Source organism: Dipodomys spectabilis, unplaced genomic scaffold (assembly GCF_019054845.1).
Source record: "Dipodomys spectabilis isolate Male_0828 unplaced genomic scaffold, ASM1905484v1 ptg000019l, whole genome shotgun sequence".
Taxonomy (NCBI): domain Eukaryota; kingdom Metazoa; phylum Chordata; class Mammalia; order Rodentia; family Heteromyidae; genus Dipodomys; species Dipodomys spectabilis.
Genome location: NW_024870696.1, coordinates 26989912 through 27011208, shown reverse-complemented (window position 1 = coordinate 27011208; position 21297 = coordinate 26989912). Strand labels below are relative to the sequence as shown.

Below are 21297 nucleotides of genomic sequence, written 5' to 3'. Positions count from 1 at the left end.
TAAGAGTCTCACGGACTTTCCTGCCTGGGCTGGCTTTGAACCGCCATCCTCAGATCTCAGTCTCCTGAGTAGCTAGGATTATAGGCGTGAGCCACCGGTGCCCGGCTGACTCAATGGTTATCTTAAGTGTTAATATCTAGATATCTTTCACTGTAATTTCCTTTAAATGAATATTTTTGGCCTATCTGAAATATAAACCAAATATTATAGATAAAATCAAGTAGTTCATATTTCCATGTAATGAGCCTTCAAAACTAACGTGCTAAAATAAATGATTAGTAAGTACTTTATTTATAGTAGATGTCTTATAAATAAGTGTATTGTGGATGAAGTTATAACCTTCAGTTCTAAAGTCCATCCATCCTGGGCTCCAACTTGAGCTTCATCTAGGATTAGACATGTGATTTTGTACTTGTTATACAACTGCTCTGAATCTCAGTTTTATATCTGTAAAGTGGGTATAACAGCTGTTTTCACCTCAGAATTGTTGTGGGAAGCAAAATATAATATATATGATGTGTACACAGCACAATATCTGGCCTATGATAAGCATTTCACATATTATATATCTATTATCTATGTTTTTTAGCTAGCTATTATGGCATCATTACTTATATTCTTATCTTACTTATTTTATTTATCTTACTTATATTCTTTTCTGCCCCAAATGTAAGCAATGTAACTATTTTCTTAACTTATTTGCTTATCAGTGAGCTTTATACTCGGAGTATTTGTCATTTATAGGGTTGTTGTTTTGCTTAGTAATGAGGCCCTCCAGTGTTTTCGGTTTGGTTTGGTTTGGGGCAGGGTTTCAATCCTCCTGAGGGCTGAGTTTACAAGCGTGTGTCACCACCATTTTCCGCAGTTCAGTGTTTTTGAGTGATCCTAGCCAATGGCGCACAGCAGCATCTGAGATCTATTAAATAATAGAATCTCTAATGATAATGATAATAATAATAATAGGACCACTGCTGAGTACTTTGTGCAAGAGTTTTCAATACCTTACCGCTATTAAAATTGTTCATAATTTACACTATGGATCCTGCTTCTCATTCTGTGTAATTCTATCACATAGCTCAAGCCCTATCCAGACTGAGAGTGCTATTGAGCTGGGCGGGGCTTATTTAATTGTACTTTTCTCCAAAATTAATCTCTAATTACCTTGAGGGAAGGGTGAAATGGCAAGGAAATAATTTTGGTTTTACATGTAGACCTCATTCTCCTATTTCCCTACAATTAATCCTTTTACTTGTCTTTCTAACGTGAACATTTAGAGTTAATATTATTTCTTGTAGCCTTCTTTTTCTTTAAGAGGTACTGAGAAAGTAAGAAAGCCGAAAAAGTGGTTTGCAGACAGATCAGAACCACTGGAAATGGAAAAAGAAGGCAACAATCAGAGTGAAAAGCCCCAGGACTTTCAGCAGGAAGGGAGATGGGAAGCGAGATGAGTGTTTTAGAGCCCGTGTCTTTAAGGGCTTTAGTATCCGTTGCTTCTGCGTGAAGATGGCATTCCTAGCACCTTCCCATTTCCCAGGCCCGACCAGCCGGTACTGATAGGAGTTGCAAGGCCCAAAATAGAGTTTCACAGCCAACTTGGGATCTTTGAACAAGAGAGAGGTGATGTCGGGCTTTGCTCCTATCTCTAAAGCGAGCTCATCCAGGTAGTCGACGTAATTGGTCTGCAGTATCTGGCTCTGGCTTTTCCCAAACCTGAATGAAGAGGGCGAAAAAGACATATCATAAAATGTTCTCACTTACGTAAGAATGAAAGGCCCTCAATAGCAGTTGAGAAAAGTGGAGGGAAGTACGGACGGACGGATGAATCGCTGTAAGCTTAGCCCCACAGGAGGCCCCGACTCAGCCGGAGAGTAGGCTACAAACTAGACATGGAAAGTCTTGAAAATGAAACTCTACTGATCTAATTATATTGAGAACTTCAATTGGCATGGAAGAGTCATGCATCTGCTCTAAGTCTTCTGGCAAGTATATAGTATGTGAGGCTTGCTGCAGAAATTCCTAATGCACATCACAATTTAGCTCGGCGTTTTCCGCCAAGGAGATGCTTCATATCAACATGTTAAACAAGTGTAATACCTTGAAGTTGGGATGGCACAGAATAGATGTTTGGTATGTGCTGGATGAGTTAGACTTTGAACATGGGGGATTAACTCTTATGCAAATGCCAAGGCCCCAACGCCAACTTGCCAGGAGTGTTTTGTCATTGTTGTGACACTTTCTACCTCAGCAAAATCACAAACCTCCTCGCACCTCAACCCCTCTGTGATCGGCTTCATGGGCACCCCAAGCTAACTTGCCAGGGATATTCAGGCTGCTGTCACCACTACTGCCCACGTGATTCCCTGGTTAGCAAGCGTGTAGGTGACCTGGGAAGGTGGGAGATTGTACATGAACATCATTTACATCTGGAATTATATTATTCCAAGGAAAACAATCTTCTGATTAGGCACAATTTCTGCCTTTAAGAAATCGGTTATTAAACTAGCATCATCTGGGAATGCCACAGAAATGCAAATTTCCAGTCTCATTCATGAAACTTCTGATTCAGTTGGGATGGGTGTAGCCAGACTGCATTTTTAATAGACAGATAAGTGGCTTTCATAGATAGTTAGATCACCATACTTTGAGAAGCACCTCTACTCTATGTAAATAACTTTTTCCCCCCCCCCGAAACATGCTTACAGGTCGGTTCTTTTTTCATTTCTGTTGATAATGTCTGCCATCATAGTATTCTTTGAGGGCAGGCTACACAAGCCTAGAAAACAACAAAAGAAGTTGTTTTGAACAGTGTGTCATTACATTACCTAGTTGCTTGTTTTGAGAATTAAAAATCTGGCTATTTAATCATTCTATATCAGATCAGACTGTTTGATTATTGAACTCCAGGGTAAGTCTGCCATGGGCTTTACTGATGTTGCCTGCAAACTCAGTCTACAGCACGGTCTGCAAACTCAGCCTACAGCATGGTCTGCAAACTCAGCCTACAGCATGGTCTGCAGCATTAAGAAGGTCGGACTAAGAGAAGAGGCCGGGTCTACCTCTCCAGCATCTCTTCCATGGTTGGGAGCTGTGCTAAGTGATTTGGACTCCGCTTTGGAGGTCCTAAGACCCTATGAGACAGTTTCCTGTTCAAGGTGACAAGATCAGGCTTGAAAGAACTGAACGGATATGTTTGGCTATTGAATTTAGGGAAATGAGCTCAAGGGCGGAGACCTGATAGTTAGGAAAACCAAGAAGTAAATGCAGTGAGAGTTGAAACTGGCTCCAATTAAGGATAGGTTTGGAGGCCAAAGAATGTGCATCAGTGCAAGAATCCTTGTGCGTGCCGAGTTCCTCTCCTGTACACAGAGGTGTCCCTGGGCTTCGGGCAAGTTGAAGAATGGCCAGGTCCCTTCATGTGGCCAGACAGCCAGCACCGCAAGTTTAAGCAATCCTAACCTCCTCTGTCATTTGAGGCTCTATGCTTTCTGTCCTCAGGACTGCGTCTGTCCCATTGAGGACCCACGTGGAACTCGATAGGATGTCCTTCTCCCCCTCTTTCCACACTGAGCCCATCATTCGGTCCTGCTAGTTCTGTGCTGCATTATTTCTCCTCTGCCTGTCCCTGTTGGCACCTGGGAAACAGGAGCTCCAAGGAGCCTCTCTTCTTCCCCCCTTTTAAATCTGTTTCACACTGAGGCGCGAAGAACCTGGCTGAACTATACATGTGGTCAGGCCTGCTTCTTACTTACACTCCCTCACTGGGGCCGCCGGCTGAAGAGCTTTCTGAAATGCAGATTCCAGGCCGTTAGGCCCGAGTTAATTCAAGAGGCCAAATTTGGGAAGAACCGACTTGCATTTCAGAGACTCGGATCCTTCCCACAGCACACCATTCCTGTCAGCCTCCCACCTCAGTCCTTCCTGCCACGCGCACCGCGCTTCCGCAGTGCCGGCTCACGTCGGCAGTTCCCAGCGCACATCTTGCTTCCGTGCGTTATTTCTCCACCTGAAAAACTCAACCACCCGCGTGCTCTCCTGTCATCCTGCTAACTACCTTTTCACTCCTTCTCACAGGAGTCTCACAGCATCTGCCAAACCTTGTTAAAACAACTGTTACCATTCCTGTCCGCATCGCCAGGCCCCAGCACAGGCTGGGGGTCAACGCATTTGTAGGTGATAGAACTGAATGCTCCGAGGTAGGGAAACAAGTCTTCCGAGAGGGCTGAAGTGCCACGCAGATGTTCGCAGAGAAGCCTCTGAACAGCTTTAGAACCTGATAGGGATTTGCCAGGTTGAGCTGTCCACTCACCTTTGAAAACCCTGGTCACCCAGCGAGCCTGAAGTTCCACAGTTGGGAAAATGGAACCGAGGGGCTGGATGAGACCAATGCAAGCGAGGGTGGGCTTCTCCAGCTGAGGGGGAAACATGAACTTATACAGCGACACCATGTTATTCTCCACGCTGACAAGAGAATCTTCAAGGAAAGGGAAAGAGAAAGTATATCCTGTGGCAAAGACAATGATGTCAATGTCCTCCTCCACGGTGTCATCCTCAAAAATGGCGGCAGTTTCCGTGAGCGCCTTTATCCTCGGCTTCACCTTGATGGCGCCGTAGAGGATGCGGCTCGGAAGGTCATCATTCAGTATGGGTTCTTTCATGAGGTACCTGAGGTTCACGGGAAAAATGAAAACATTCAGAGCTTTCACTGGAGAATCTTGGATCCTCTAGATATTTCTAGGGGAAAATATTTGAAAATTAAGGGTTTTCTTGGACATCCATAACACTCTGTCTTGATCAGTTGGCCTGGTCCTACCTTATTATCTGACTTTCTTCTCATGCCACACAGCTCTCAGTAAATGAAGGATGATGTTGGGTGAGGTATGTGAAAGGTATTTGGAAGAAGAAAGCATCCTCAAGCTTAGACACATGCTAGTCCTATGGTGAACTTCTCAGTGTGCTGGCAAATAGTATCTCCTTGATACTTCTACCATTTTTTTTTTGGTTATTACCTTTCATTATTTTGCTGATTTATGTAATCCCTATCCGATTAGAAAAAAAGAAGGGAAAATGCACCATATTAACCATGAGACCTACTATAGGATCAGTATGAAAATGAATTTATAAAATTAGGCTTAGTGACATTGTTTATCCGATGTCTGTGGCGTCTGCATTCGTGGCAGCGTGATGGTAGAATGAAGTCAGCTTGTAGCTCGGGAGTTCTTGTCTCATTCTCAGGTTTGCGATTGTTCTCTCCTTCCAAAGGTAGGAGAGTACATTTTTCCCATAGCACATCTCAGTACACAGCAGTCACACGACTTTTGGCAAAAATTCTAAAGTCTTTTTTTTTTTTTTTGAGGGAAAGAGGCTGTTATCAACTAAAGAAAATAAACATCCATAATGTTTGCTTGTGCTTATTATTTCAATGAAGTGTAGCTTGAAGATCAACAAATACTGGCTTTTGGGCAGAGAAAGAAATATGTTCCCAAAAGCTGCCCGTGGGAAGAGTCCTGTGGTTTGTGGAGTAAGGAAAACAAACTTGTCACATGGAGAGTTATTCACTCTCCTTCACCTCAGAAAAAAGTCACCATCTTTTAAAGTCTTAGAAAGTTCTTCCTATACATCTGAGTTCTTTCTGGAGCGGCTTATTACACGTCCATTCTACACCAACATTTTGGAGACAGTCTCACTATTCAACGCAGGCTGGCCTCACTCTCATGACTGGCCTGCCTCAGAGCCGGGATTGCGGTAGTGTACCACCATACTCAGCTCTACCCTACCTTTACATTCTTATTCTTAAGGACCCATAGAATTCGAACTCCATGGCCTATGTGGTACATGTATTTTTAGAATTTGAACTACCTTTTAAAGAGAAGTACCTATGGTTTCCTAATCAGTATTCCGTTTTTTAAAAAAAAGCAAAATAACTCTACTTGTTTTGAGGCTCAAGCCCATAATTTTCGTGGTTGAACCACTGATTCAGCTGCTGTTCCGTCATCCATTTGACAACCGTCCGCGGCAGGACATTTCGGAGCATGGAGCTAAACCTAGTGTGGAACACCATGTCCCAGGGGTAGCCGTCTTCCGAGATTCTGCTCATCACCCAGGAACCGTGTCTGGTGCTGATAAATACCTGGGAAACAGATGCAGTTAGCGCAGGGTCCCTGCGGGGAGGACGCTGCTGTACGCATAGCGGCCTCTAGAGTCGGCGGAGGCCTCCAAGCGAAGTCTGCCTACTTGTCCTTGCCCTGTGGTCACTTTGCCCTCACAGACCGCATCCACAACTCCCGCTTTGCTGGAGGAACGCTACTGCAAAGCCCAGAGGACTTCATGGAGACGGGAGACAAGGTTGGGGCTAATAAACTTGGGTTGCTCCAATCGCTGCTCCTCCTCCTCCTCCTCCCCACCCTCAGCAGAAGCTAAGCAGAGGATACTTCACCTGAGCGGCCTTCTTGCTCAGCTCAGCAGCAATATCTGCAGCCGAGTTTCCTATTCCAATCACCAGGATTCGTTTCCCCTCAAATCCAACGGGGTGCTTATATTGGCGGCTATGGAAATACTGACCTTTGAACTTCTCAATTCCTGCAGAGAGAAGAGGAGAGGAGGCTATGAATGTTCAAATCAGCAATTATGTCAAGCATTTCCTTTTGGGGGGACAAGTAAAAACTAGATATTGTGCATATGGTACATACTGTAGAGAACCAGAAGTGCATATATTTATTAGAGAAAAGTACATGTTTTTGATGAGAGTCAGAAGCTGAATTCTAATTGGTCATTTCCTTATTTTCGATTGTCTAATGTCTCTTTTAATTTTGTCTAGCAAATATTTTTTTAAAAAAATCATGAAAGTATGTTGTTGTAATTGTATACTAATTAAACTAACGCCATTGTGAGTTTGCCATTGCAAAAAAAAAAAAAAAAAAAAAAAAGCATATGAAGAGCCAAGTAAACAAAAGGTGTAGAATGAGTAAGTGAGTAACATATTGGTGGTTAATTGCATATAAACCTGTGTTCTTTCCTAATGACTACTTTCATGCTTCCCAGAAAAGCGTGGTTGTTTAAAGCATTTGTCTTTTGGGCTTGAGTTAGTTGAAAGAACCAGCAAAGAATTGTTGGTTAAAGTACAGTAACACGGCCAGCAACAGTAGCAGCATCTGGGAGCTCGGTAGAAACACAAATCCTTCAAGAGCTATGGAAGCAGAAATTCTGGATGGGGCCAGCATTTTGTGTTTCTTTTAAACCTTCCAGATAGTTCTGTGTGTGGAGCATTGATTTAGACGCAGTCCTTGATTGTATATTAAAAGTAGTTCAGCAAGCTTTTATGGTCTTAGCTCTACCCTACAGCGTTTGAATCTCTGAGAATGGAGTGGTAGCTGATAGGGCTTTGGATGCACCAAATGTGGTTCTGCGGATGTGAACACCGTGTTGGATATTTTCCTGAGGGCCCTGGGTGGAAATGTGCTCTGAGGGAGGGGGCTGGGGAGCGTCGGGCTGCAGAGACTCCCTGCCGTTGCCCTTCCATCCCTGTGCTGTGGCTCTGAGCCTAGCTGCCAGCAATCCGCTCCGGGAATCCAGAACTGTGGGTGTGGCTCTGTGGAAAAGGTTTGGAGGATGCTGCACATTGACGTGCGTTTGGAAGGATAGAAATAGGCTAGGGAGGGTGTGTGGGCAACAGATTCTCCAACAAAGAACCGGCGTGCGTGAGAATTCTCAGAAGTTTGAGGAGAGACTCTGGGACCCTGGAGGGCTCCCCGAGTTCTCCGTACAGGAAGTCCCCACAAGGCCATGGGAACCAAGATGGTGTTCGGATTATATTTTTCTTTCCAGCTCTGTTCAACCTTCGCTGCTATCCCCGGTCACGACAGTGATCCCATCCGCCAACTCAAATAGCATAGGAGCATAGGTCTTTAACTGTATGTGTTTGGAGACCCACTGCAATAAGCTGAATGCCGCACCCCCCCCCCCCCCACCCCAGGCCTCACCTGGAAATGAATCCAGTGGAATGTTGGGTATGATGTGATGCCCGCTGCAAACCATGACCGCATCGAAGACCTCGCGTCTCTCCTGGCCATGGCTCTGGGTAACAACCTCCCACTGGCCAGAGGATGGGAAGTCGGGGAGTTTCTTCACACTAAGGACGGTCGTCTTGAACAAACACAGAGAAGGCTCTGCTCATTACTCGAGCATAGCATGGGTCTTGTCTGGGGCTTGGAAACAGCAACGAATAAAGTGTTATGTCTAACTTCATTTGGTTTCCTTTTGAGTGCATTGCAGGCCCCTGAGTTCAAACTCTACCAAGTACGTCCTTTTCAATCTTTGGTGGGCATAACTAAGTATCTGCGGCTACGTGTAGAAGAGAGGATTCAGAAGCAGAAATCAGAATGTTCAGGGTGCCAAGTACTGAATGAAGACTGGAGTGAGAAAAGAAATGGAAGACAAGTCTGGCCAGTGACACAAAATAATGTCAGTCATTGCATGGGTTAAATGTTTTTCAAGAAGCTTTTCTATGTCCACTTCTGTGTGAGCTCTCAGGAAAAGATTTCACGTGAAACTCTCTACAGCGTGACTGGCCTATTATTAGATCTCTTGAATAGTCATGGTTAATATTCATTATTTTCCAAATAGTACATCACATTAGCAATACAGTTCACGATTTCATCTGAACCAAAGAATTCGTCAGCTCATTGATTTGTTAAATATAGTTCACTCTGGAGGTCCATTAGTTTTCAAAGGGGTTTACATACATTTCCTGTGTGCTATGATCAAGAAACAATGTCAACTAGAAGCAATTCTTGCCACACTTGTAGAGAAGTATCATACACCTTTTCTTGTTTGCAAGCATTTGGCTCTCCCTGGTTTGGGTAAGTGTCCCCAAAGGCCTGTGTGTTGAGGGCTTGGTGTCCTTCCCATGCATTATTGAGAGGTAGAGGAACCTTTAAGAGGTGGAGCTTGTTAGAGAAGGTTAGTTCCTTGGATCATCCCCTTTAAGAGGATACTGGGGCTCCATGTGCTACCCGCCATGATGCTCAGCTGGCCGCAGGCCCAAGACAATGGACTGAAAGGCAAGCGGCCGTGGATGGAAACCTCTGAACCTGTGCGCTGAAATAAGTCTGTTTTCCTTTTTAAAACTTGATTATCTCACGTTTCCCACAGTGACTGAAAGCTGACTTCTCACAGCCAGGTTTTCAAATCCGTAGATGATGCTATTTCGTTATTCGGGGCCAGTGACTTGCAGAGCCGTCTCCGTTTGAGCATAGCATGAGGGGCAGCAGCAGAAGGCAGGGAGAGCACTGGGGAGCACGGGGGCAGGTCCCCGTGGAGGGTAAAGATTTTAGGTATTTTACGCAGGTGCTGTTTGAAGTGTGATTTCATGACTACTGCCGTTGGCATCACCCAGGAGCTTGCCAGACTCAGAACTCACCCAAAGCCCGTTGCGTGAGCATCCATGTTTTAACAAGCTGTTCAGGGAAGCCATGTCCCACGAACTCTCAAGAAGCGCTGAGGTATAGCACATTATCTCAATGAAGCAACAAGCCTTTCTCTGCTTGCCTAGGTTTTTCATTGGGTGGGCCTTAACATCGATCACTTGTGCCGTCCAGAGACCGACACGTGGATACAAGTCTTTCAACCCTCTTTCTCCTCCAGAAAACAATAGCGGCACTAACACTAGAGAAATAACTCTCTTCCAATTTTAATATGGGCATACAGTTACATACGTAAGGTAGTGAGTACATTTAAGAACAGATGCTATAATTACATCTCATAGGAAGAAAGTATGTTTGTTAAATAGATTGATAATAAGTGGACAAAGTCCTATCAAAGCTTCTGGTAGAAAGAAGCTGTCCTTTATAGGATATATCTCCTAGGAATTGGAGGGACGCTGCACTAAGGAAAACTGGACATTCTAATAGTATTTAAAGACAGAGTGCTATCAAAATCAACTATAAATTAGTACAATGCAAGGCTGGTGCATATGAAATTAGAATTAGTAAGAAAATAAAGTATGGTAAAAAAAAAATGTAAGCCTTACTAACAGAAATGCTCCAGAAAAGGATTTAAAATTTATTTTCTATGCAGTTACTATTTTTCAGAGTGTAGGTTATTAACCAAACATAGCACATTTAATGAGAATATTATGATTTTTGTTGTTGGTTTTGAACACTAAGGAAGAGGTAATCTCAAGTGTCTTTCAAAATGGTCAGATCACCTGTATGTTGCTAGAGATTTCACCAGAAAAACAATTTGCAAAATTTACTTCCTCGTGCTTCGGAGATGAATAGGAAGTAGCAAGTTTTTTTTTAACACAGTGAAGAAATCTCATTTCTATAGAGAAGTTAAAAAAATAAAATATAATTTTTTTACATATATTCTCTCAAGACTGTGAGGCTAGGAGAATTTGCTGGAGGGAGAAAATACTAGTTTAAAGGCAGTTTGTCATCATTCAAACCTTGAATGTTGACAGATGATCTTCTCATTTGTGTTAATACATACGACAACAATATCAGAGGCAATGGCATGACGTTTGGGGCTCAGTATCATGCTCCTATCTTTCCACAAAGAATTGGAGCAGGGAGGGCAGTTTGCGCACCGTTCCTTCCCTCATCAGTGTAACTTTTCCATTCACATGCAAACAGAACCATCGTAGAGAGACCCGTCCTCCACCTCCCAAATATAGTACCTGGAACTGGATGTATTTGAGAAGATCAAACTTCTTTGCAAAAATCCTGAAGTATTCTAGGAGTTTAGAGTTGTGCAGGAAGTTTGGGAAATCCTCAGGCATCGGGAAGTCACTGAAGCAGGACATTTCTTTGCTGGTATTGGTGATGACGGAGTGATAGATGCTTGCTCGACCTTCTTCCACGTGTTCCTAGAGGATCAAGCAAGACAATTAGTGGCAATCAGCCCTTTACAAATGATGTGGCTCCTGGCAATTCCTACCTCTCAGCTCTGAGGGATGGGCTCTCTGTCTCTGTCTCAGTCTCTGTCTCTCTCTCTTTCTGTGTGTGTGTGTGTGTGTGTATGTGTGTAGCATGACTAAAATATCCAGGTAGGCAGAAGCTCTGCTGCTGAGCCCATTGGCGCTGGTTATTTCTGAGCTCTGGTCAGTCTCCCTGGTCTGGTCTAGACCACAATTCTCCTATTATTTCTTTTTTACTGTTGCTGGGATGACAGATTGGTATCAGCATGTCCAGCCTTTCTAGTGAGACAGAGTCTCTTCACTCCCAAAGCTCCTTCAGCCTGCTTGGAACTGAAATCCTGCTAATCTCAGGTTTGCAAGGAGCAGTTAATGTTATGGATGTGAATCAAGGGCACCTGACCTTTCTTCCCCCTGCCCAATCTTTAGTCAAGATTCCTTAGGGTTTTGAAAATGCCTAGTAGGAAGCAAGTCGCAGTGTGGAGTCGCAGGAGAAGGTTGGCCATTGGATCTGCCTCCTTCAGAGGGAAGTCTGAGGGAGTCTGTGCCCCTGGGCTTCGGTTCCCTCATCTCTAAATCAGGGGCGTGCCCAGTGGCACACCCCAAAATGTTATAAAAAGAGGGAGTTTTTGTGATTGCAGTCTGCTTTTCCTAGTTGTAAGGCCTCGCCACACCCACTATAGGTACTGAAGCTGAAATGTGTGCTCTCAGATCAGGTCCTTTAAGAGCCACATGCCCAATGCCCGGTATCTTCTTCCCTCCCTCCTTCCTATCTCTTTTTCTCATGGGTTCATATATGCATCATTCATTCATTAATTTATTTTATTTTACTTTTTAACCAGAGGGCTTTAAGTCATTACCATCTGCTTAGGATGCTGCACAAAGTACTGTGTAACTCTAAATAAGCTTTGTCTCTGGCCTAAATGGGCTTTTAATCGCCAACACACGCGCCTAGCACACACCACTTACTTGTTTGCCCTCTCATGCTTACCCCTGGCTTTTTCCAGCAGTGCGTTTCACTTTTTTTGGATCAGAATGACAATGTGGTGAGAACTGTGTTATCACCAACAACTTACCGGCTTTCTAGGTAATTAGACTTTACTGTGGTGTGTATTGGTAAGTATTGAATCCTAAAAGAGTTCACAATAAAGCATGGAGATAGAAATAAGTTTCTGCCTTCTATACAGGCATACAAAGATCTGAACTTTGGATGAAAAAAATAATGGCATTTTTTTCTTTTCAAACACTGGCTTCAAATTGCATAATACCAGGGTCAAATAGATGTGTAAACTTTTTTCTGGTCGTTCAGCATGACTGAACACAATGTCCTTGCCAGGACTGAATGCCTGAGTTTCTTATCTAACCAGCTTCTCAAAATGGGAACTGTTTCATTAGAAATACTGCTTCCCTCCCCCACAACCCCAGATCATTTTGTGAGTAGTTCAGGGGCTTGAGGACCCTACCGAGTGGACTGAGTCCTTCACCCTAAGGTTCCAGGACTGTGGACAGGTTACACAACCCATTTTCTTCATTTCCCCTTGTAAGACGTGGCTCACGAATAGCTCTGGCATCCAGGAAGTCTCTCTGTAAATGTGCTTAGCACGATGCCTACCTCAACGTATATACTCCGTTTGCCTCTCTCGCAATTGCTGCCATTAAGCTTATTCGAATTAAACTCACCAAAGCAGCCATAGTATTCCGCTGGCGTGAGAGCGTGATACTATAGCTGGAACTTTGGTCCTTTCCTTGTTTTGTTTTCTTTCTTTCCGAGTCTTAATAAATTGGCTTAACATGTGCTTGGATTTTCAGTCAGGTCAATCGTCTGGGGAGCTGAGTCTGAGAACAGAGCCTGACTTCTTAGCCTGTTGAGTAATCTTAGGGCCAGGACAAAACTCTTCCCTGGGGTTTTTACTTGTGGTTTCTCAGCAAGCACTGATGTCCTCATGGCTCCTTCTGAAGGGTGAGCGACCATCTTTGTGGTTGGGCAGATAGATAAACCGCAGTTGAAAGACGTTGCGTGGCCAGGGTGTGGGTCAGGCACATGCCTGACTGATCCTAGCTTGTCAGGAGGCCACTTTGGAGCCAGCAGGGGAGGACATCAAAATTACTCAGGAGGAGCTGGAAGTGGAGCTGTGACTCAAGCGGTAGAGAGCTAGCCTTGAGCAAACAAGGCTCAGGGACAGCAGCCAGGCCTTGAATTCAAGCCGCAGGACCAGTGCATGTGCACACACACTCGCACACACACATGTACCACATGCGCATATGTGCACACACGCACAGGCACACACGTGCACACACACAGAGTTGTCTGTCCGGGGTGGTAAAGCACTCATCTACCACACAGGACCCCGGGGATGGAGGAAGGGGAAGACAGCCTTTGTCTCTCGGAACTTCATAATCCTGGGAAATCATAATGGCTTAATAAGCAAAATAGATATCAAATGCTACCCAGCCCTGGTCCCAAGCTTGGACTTCGGGATGAGATGTAAATAGTATGAGTTTACATCTAGCTTCACGTAGCAGACTATTTCATAGTGCTATTGAATTAAGATGGATGTGAGCATTGAATGAGAAAGTGAAAACGAGAAGAGAGAGGCTTGGCGGGCCACCAGGTAAAGACAGAGAGGTGCCGCTTTCAAACGGAAAAATCCAGCCCACATATTTATGTAGATGACTAATGTAGCCTAAGATGATATTACACATGAGTACAGATAGTCTGAATTTGTTTAAGATTATATGTTAGAAGACTTTCCTGACTCAAAAGTTTAAGAACGGCAGAAAACTAAGGTCACAGAGAACTGCTTTGGTCTTTCTGATCTTTTGAAATGTGTCTTTGGTTCTATTAAAATACAAAGTTTGTAATGATAATCTCTTTGTAAATAATGATGATGATGATGATGATGATGGCGATGATGATGGTGATGATGATGATGATGATGATGATGATGGCGATGATGACGATGATGATGATGATGATGGTGATGGCGATGATGATGATGATGATGGAGTTTGTACAAAACTAAATTGTTTGGTCCCAGCACTCAGGAGGCAGAGTCAGGCCCAGCATGAACTTGCAGACCAGGCTGGCTGCATAGCAGGTTCGAGGCTAGCCTCTTGGGTAGGGATTTTCATTTGTAACCCTCTCCCCCTTTCCAAAGTACAAACTCTTTGACCATAAGAACTATTTGTTTATGTGTACGTCTGGAGTATTGCAGTCAGCAGGCAGTACATTGTGGAATGAATAGAAGCCCCTTTATCTCTTCAGTAGAAACAAATGACATGAAAATGAGAGTTGAGTAGCATAGTGAAGGAAGAAAATGGCATTGCTTATATGTGCTATAAACCTTCGTCCATGTAGCCAGCCACCAGTGGCTCACACAATCCTAGCCACTCAGGAGGCTGAGATCTGAGTTTATAATTGTACAAGTAAATAACAACAACAACAATAATAATAAGATTCAGGATCACAGTTCGAAGCAGGCCGGGCAGGAAAGTCCGTGAGACTCTTATCTCCAATGAATCACCAGAAAACTGGAAGTGGCGCTGTGGCTCAAGTGGTAGAGCGCTAGCCTTGAGCTGAAGAGCTGAGGGACAGCGCCCAGGCCCAGAGTTCAAGCCCAATGACTAAAACAACAAACAACAACAACTTTGTTTTCTGATCATATACTAGAAGTTTTGTTCTAGTCTGTGCATGAAAACATTACCTATATACAAATAGGTAATGGAAAATCACTGGAAGTATTCTTGGATATTTAGGAAGAGACCAACGGGACCATAGTATTACATACTTGAGTGTCTGGAGAGTTACACATATCTCCTAAGTGTAGTTTCCCTAATTAGGCAGCAGAGTGAAAAAAAATCTGTTACATTGCCTTGTGCTGTGATAAATTTTGAGAACTTCTTCAAGTAAAACAAGGCTGTTACCTCCTCTGGGAAGGAAATGGCTCTGCTCTGAGGGAAAGCCTGCCGTGCTCTAAGAACAGGGCATCATGAACACAGGCCAAATAACACAGAGGGAGGCTGTGAGGCAAAGCAGGAATCCAAGTGTGGATTCCTGGCCAGTGTTGAGATGGTCTTATGGGAAGCCTCTTTAGGTGATATACTAGGTACCTGCTTCACATTTTATATTATTATTATTGTTGTTGTTATTGTTTTACCAGAGCGCCTCTATGGAGCCCAGGTTAGCCTTAAACTTGAATTGCCTTTTTTTTTTTTTTTGTCAGCTGTGGAGCTTGAACTCTGGGCCTGGGCGCTGTCCCTCAGCTCTTCAGCTTAAGGTGAGAGTTCTCTAACAGTTGAGCCACAGTGCTACTTCTGGTTTTCTATTGTTTTATTGGAGATAAGAGTCTCATGGATTTTCCAGCCCAGGCTGGCTTTGAACCCTGATCCTCAGATCTCAGCCTCCTGAGTAGCTAGGGTGACAGGCGTGAGCCGCCGGTGCCCGGCTTGAGTTTCTTTTGCTTCCCTCTCTCACGTGCTGGAGTTACAGGTGTGACCCACCACCCTCGGCTCTCAGGCACTCGCCACGCTATTTTGAGATTTTTTTTTCCTGACTGAAATCCTCCTATTTATGTCTCCCTCTGAGTTGATGCAGACGTGCGTCACCACACACCCAACGTTTTTGGTTGAAACGAAGGTTTCAGTTCCTTTTGAACTGCAATCCTCTGATCTATATCTCCCAGGCAGCTGGAATTACAAGCATGAGCCACCGATCCTAGCTTGATCATTGTTGTTGTTGTTGTTCTGTTTGTTTGTTTTCTGGAGACCAAGTCTCATTATACCCCAGACTGACCCTGAACTCAGTCTTCCTGCTTCTGCCTTCTGAGTACGGGGACTGCAGATGCCAGTCCAGCAGGATAGCAGCCTTACGACCAACATTTTAATAATGCTGCAGGAATTTCACGGTTGGTCATATTTCTGAGTGCTTCAAAGCAGAGACAAAATTGAAATTTCGTATAAACTCTTGTTGACCCAAGCTCAAAGCGACTAAGTCTGACTGTCTGTCTGCTTGTTTATCTCCTGTTGGTGGCGGGTTCCAGCCTGTGGGCTGCTGTTCCCCCACCGAGCTCTGCGTCCAGCCCTCTGAGTATGGTTTACTTTGGATATCCTGTCCTTCCTGGGTGTGTGCCTGGATCCAAACCTGCCTGTTTCAGCTTCTTGTCATAGCTGGCTTGTCAGGCAAGCAAGGCCACACCCTGTTTCTTCCATTAAGATGGTGTCTTCGGGTCTTTTCCGTCTCTGTTGGCCTGTAGCCATGACATCCACTCGCTGCCTTCGCATCACCCGGGAAGACCCCTCGGTCGCACCGGCCCCCGCCGCTGGGCCAGAGGGCATCTCACACGCTGCTGGCCCAGGCCAGCCTCAGCAATCTCCTGATCTCAGCCTCCCGGGTACGCAGGCTTGCAGGGCTGTGCCACCAGAGCGTGGGTCTAGCAACGTTCACTACACACAAACGTGAATTCATCTAAATAGAGCTAAGAGAAAACTAGCCTCACAAGGATAGGCTAACAGTGACTTGATCATTAATTGTTCACACAGAAAAGAGCCCAGAGTTTTAACTGACCCCCAAATAAATATGCGTCGTCGGCGTCATGTGAAGGGAAGCCAGACGGGCAGCCAGGCTGAGACGTGGCAGCTCAGCACCGTGGCTCATTTGAATATTTATCATTCACCACTTGAGGCTGTACGTGGGGCATGATAATAGATAAATAAACAGGAAGTTAGCGTGAGTATAAAACAAGATAATGTGCATGATAACAACTCTACAGATTCTAACTTTGCAGACACTCGCTTTTATTTCTCGAGTGCTGCAAAACAGCGCCACTCTCCCGTGCAAATGCAATATCTAAGCCAAGAGAGGTATAAGCCACAGTGGGAGATCGCCAGGCCCGTTGTTTATAGATTCGCGGAGGCCAGTGACTGCCTTGAACCGCCCTCTGTGGCCTACCGCAGTGCCCGGACACTCTTCCTACTTTAAAAAACCTTGAATAAGTTTAATGTATTTGGAGTCACATTTTACGGAGACAAATGATATTTCAGATCGGCTCCAGGGGGAAGACTCTGTGGCAAGCAGAAATCTAGACATGATTAGACCAGAATAGTTAAGATTACAGACCCATTACACCCTCCCAAGCTGGAAAAGCAAGGTATGCTGGTAATTTCCCTGTGGATACGAAGTATCAAGAATAACAAAGGAAGAAGGGCAGGCAAATGGCTGGAAAAAAGGTGAGTTCTTATTCCCCCCCTCAGCTTCTATCCACAAGGGGTTGCGAATTGTAGAATCCCCAAACCTGGGGTAAGGCTGCAGAGCTAGCCGCTCACCCCTGCCACGTCCCCCCAAAAAACACCAGGGGGTGCTGGAGAGCCTCTGAGGGTGGCATTCAGTATCATCACAGCTGGCCTTGGTCCACAGATTTCAAAGTTCTGTTTAGTTTAGTTTTTAACTTGTCAGAGTTAAGACACTGTTGAAAATGAAGTTTACAACTTGGGGTAGTGGGGGAGGTAACAATGCTCGAAAGGAAATGGACTCATGACCTTGCTCATGTAACTGTGACCCCTCTGTACAGTGTCTTTACAAATTATATATATTAGGTCTATTAAGTTGTCTTATAACTGTGCACACACTCAGAAATGAACGACTAACTCATTTCCAAACGGATTCTGCAACAGTAGAGTTGCGAAGAGGCAAAGTTCACCTGAGGCGAAGGTAGCAGCCCCCTCCTCCCTCGCGTCAGCCCCCCTCCTCCGGGCCAGGCCCATCTCCTAGCCGCCATCAGCCTCAGCGGGTTTGCTTCGGACAGGTTTCACTCTGCAGACACTGTCTTTGAGTGCAGACACCCTCTTACATTTCTCTAATGGGCGTCGTCTTGAGAGAGGCTTGGGATGGGATGTTGATCCCAGGTTCTAGACAAGGTGTATTTAACCCCTGAAAACCCAACGAAGCTCCGTGAATTCAGGTTTTCACTCAACTTATTCAGTCCATAAGAGAGTATCCCTAACACCGAAATTCCTGATATTGGGAATTGGCTCATGAAATGTTTGGGACACGAAGTAATTTCCTGGAATTCATCAAGTCTCACTGTTGCCAGATTGCTCTAAGTAACACTTACTTCTGCCAATAGATAGAGATAATAAAAGAAGGGACCTTGGCTTTTAGATACTGAATCCCCTCATGGGTGAGGAGACACGGCAGTGATTTACTACTGAATGGAATTGGTTACAGCGTCTTCATTCTTTGCGTCAGGACCAAAGCACACCCCAGCTGCCATCTGTAATGACCTGGAATGGACAGACATCCTTGGCTTCCACAGGAATCACCGCCGTTTTCCTCACCCTCTCAGGAACCCAACCACTGATTGTTAGTAAGAAACAAAACGACTCAAGCTGGTTTTTTCCTTCCAGTTTTGTTCTTTGCAAAGCTACCTAGCTCAGATAATCCTCCATAAATTCTCATAAACTCTGTTTAGTTGGATGAATCTCTCACTTGGTATTTTCACCATCTTTGCCAAACTTGTCTCAACATAGGCTTTATCTGAAATATATACTAGAAGTCTCCAGGAGATTTTTTATTCTGCAGGCCTGGTAATCGATCTTTAAAAATGCTGTAGGAAAGCCGGGTGCTGGTGGCTCACGCTTGTAATCCTGGCTACTTGGGAGGCTGAGATCTGAGCATTGCAGTTTGAAGCCAGCCTGGGCAGGAAAGTCTGTGAGACTCTTATCTCCAATTAGACACACACGCACAAAGCCAAAAGTGGACTTGTGGCTCAAATGGTAGAGAATTAACCTTGAACTACAAAGCTCTGGGACAGCACCCAGGTCCTGAGTTCAAGCCCCATGACCAGCTCAAAAAAAGATGATGGTCATATACATTGGAGAAGGCTAACACGAAGGAAATCTTTCTGGGCTTGACCTTTAGCTTGAAGAGCTGAGCACGCACGCTGGGCGACTTTGCCTTCCTCATGGCTGGTCTGTCTTCGGGAAGAACCTTGGATGTGCTCTGCTAGTGTGAGAATCTGCTCTTCACAGAGCCAGATACATTCCCTCCTATTTGGAAGATACTCAGACTTACCTTAAGCACAATTATGAACTTACTTCTCTTGAGTGCTGGACTTAAAACTTTAACCTCTCCAAGCAGGAATGAAGGCTGGGTCATGGTTCTAAGTAGAGACTTAGCATCTTGGAATCATATGGGTCTGGGCACGAATGCACATTCGTCCAGCTATATGGCCACGAATAATTCACTGATTCCTCCCTTATTTTCTATTTGCGTATGTGTATAAGATAAAGAGATTATGCACAATTAACCCCTAGAGAACTCTATTAGGAGTCAGGAACTACTTTAAGCTCTTTACATGAATTATGTCACTTAATCTTCAAAACAATACCATGAGATAATTAATTTTCTGTTAAGGAAATTGAGTAACAAAGATACAGGGATGCAACTAACTTGCCCAGTGTCTCACAGGAAGAAGGTAGCAAGCCAGTCCCAATTCACAGGACGGTGGGGAGGAATAATTATAAATCCTTGGCAACTTAGTTTGAACTCACAGCCTTGTGTTTGCTAGGGAGGCGCTCTACCGCTTGAGCGGTGCCTGCGGATCTTTTAGCTGTTGTTATGTGTGTGGTAGCATCTTCTGCAACTGGATGTTCTGGTCCTCCATCCTTCTATTTCTACTTCCTGCATTGCTGAGATGACTGACAGGCATTTTTTTTATTGTAATTATAAGCTTTTTTCCCCCCTGATTAATCTTTTACTGTTATTTATGTTGAAGTAGTTATTGATGGCTACTTATTTAAGTAGTTGTACAAAGGGGTTTTCGTTCCACATGTCAGTTTGTAAGCGATCAGCTTTCTGTTGGCCGAGATGGGGGCCTTGCAAACTCTTTACTTGGGCTGGCCTCTGACTGCAAGCCTCCCAATCTCAGCCTCCTGAGTAGCTAGGACCACAGTGGTGAGCACCTGAAACAGTTGCTGGCTGAAACGATTATGCATCTTTACCACTGTCTATGGATCGTTCTGATTCTAACACAAACGCTGAAGGACAGCTGGCATTATGAACGGAGCGCCTTAAATTATTAGAAAACATTGAATGAAGAGTTTCAAAACAGTTGTGCTAGAGTATAGCTGGTAAAGCTCCAGACTTGAGCACCATTTATTTGTCAGAAGTGAGGAGGTATTTCCTAACGAAAGCACGCGGCCCACCGGCTGAAAGAGGAATGGTATCTTGAAACGAATCCCTGTTAGTTCTATGTGGAAAATTGGTCTGTGATATGAGTATGTTCTCTGAGTAGTGTCTCAGGGATTGCTGAAAGGCCATTGCTGGGTACAAAGGAAGAGATTCTTTACATGCCTGGACTGGCCCACCGGGTTAGCACAGTGTCGCCGGGGAGGGAGAGGTGCCAGCTCACGGCCTCTATTCCTGCGTAAATACACCGAGCTACAACCCACTGAGAGAGGCTGGTGAAAGCTGTCAGCAAGGTCCCTCGCCTGCTAGCTACGTGCCCCGGCAAGCAGCAGCACCCATCCCCAGAGGAGAGAGAGAGAGAGAAGTCTGGCTTACTTTGAACCTCCACAGGCCTCCGATGTCTTCCGTCCTCTCAAAGCAGGTGGGTTCCAGCCCCTCCTCCACGCAGCACTTCAGGGAGATGAGGCCGCTGACTCCGGCTCCAATCACCGCCACCTTCCTGGCCATTGCTTCCTGTGGAGGAATCAGCCCGGGTCATTGCTGCTTCACCCAGGCCCAGCTCAGAGAGTGCTTCGGTCCCTCAGGCTTTCCAAGCCGTCTCAGTGATGATTCAGTCGGCAGCACCAGTTTCTCTAGCCAGATCCCACTGTCTTTTACCCTTGAGGCAAGCTCAGTGGCCTTCTGCGCCCCACTGAGCATCTTGTGTTCAGTGTCTTGGTTTTACATTAAAAAGTAGCTCATCTGACAGAGCCGACCCATTCAATGAACCAGTGCCAGGGACCAGAGCCAAGGCTGGCCACATTCTGGAGAGATCTGAGATTTTCCTGCTGAGCCCCTTTCCCCCAGCGATCGCCTTACCTTTGCTTTTCCTCTTTGGCGCCGTCCCTTGGGTGGAGTTGTTTTCTCTGTCAGTTGTGTGGGGAGGCCGGAGTTTTTAAGGGATGGAAGCGGCTGTGAGAAATGGGAGGAGCTTCCCCTCCTCCTCCGTGCTCTGCCAGTAGGCCTCCAAGGACTTTGCTAGAAGGCCTGAACTCAAGCAAGAGTCTCCTGTCCTGAGACGAAGCGTAAGTTCAGAATGTGTTTATGTTGACAGCGATACACCACACACAGGGCACACAGATGGGTGAAGACTTATTTTTTTTTAAAGAATGGAAGCAATAACTGCATTAGCAAATTGGTCAAAATGGGTGAATAAAAAGAAACG

The 21297-nt window shown here is 45.0% G+C and overlaps 1 protein-coding gene across 1 annotated transcript; it reads right to left on the bottom strand.

Moving 5' to 3' along the window:
• Positions 1-263: 263 nt before the first annotated feature.
• Fmo2 (flavin containing dimethylaniline monoxygenase 2) lies at positions 264-20995 on the bottom strand. Its single transcript, XM_042674452.1, has 9 exons — positions 20952-20995; positions 20469-20606; positions 10673-10861; positions 7977-8139; positions 6434-6576; positions 5928-6127; positions 4307-4662; positions 2701-2773; positions 264-1710 (listed from the first exon to the last, which is right to left on the bottom strand). The coding sequence occupies exons 2-9, from the start codon at positions 20598-20600 to the stop codon at positions 1359-1361; spliced, it is 1608 nt and encodes a 535-aa protein (XP_042530386.1). The 5' UTR covers positions 20601-20606; positions 20952-20995; the 3' UTR covers positions 264-1358.
• Between the last annotated feature and the right edge of the window lie 302 nt (positions 20996-21297).

What these genes read in the sequence shown, in the direction of transcription:
- Fmo2 (XM_042674452.1), bottom strand. Translation starts at nt 20,600, where the DNA reads ATGGCCAGGAAGGTGGCGGTGATTGGAGCCGGAGTCAGCGGCCTCATC. An exon ending in GGGCTTGAGCCTCAAAACAA is followed by an intron (nt 4,663 to 5,927) that starts GTAGAGTTATTT and finishes CGTGAACCTCAG; the next exon opens with GTACCTCATGAAAGAACCCA. An exon ending in GGTGACCAGGGTTTTCAAAG is followed by an intron (nt 2,774 to 4,306) that starts GTGAGTGGACAG and finishes GTTGTTTTCTAG; the next exon opens with GCTTGTGTAGCCTGCCCTCA.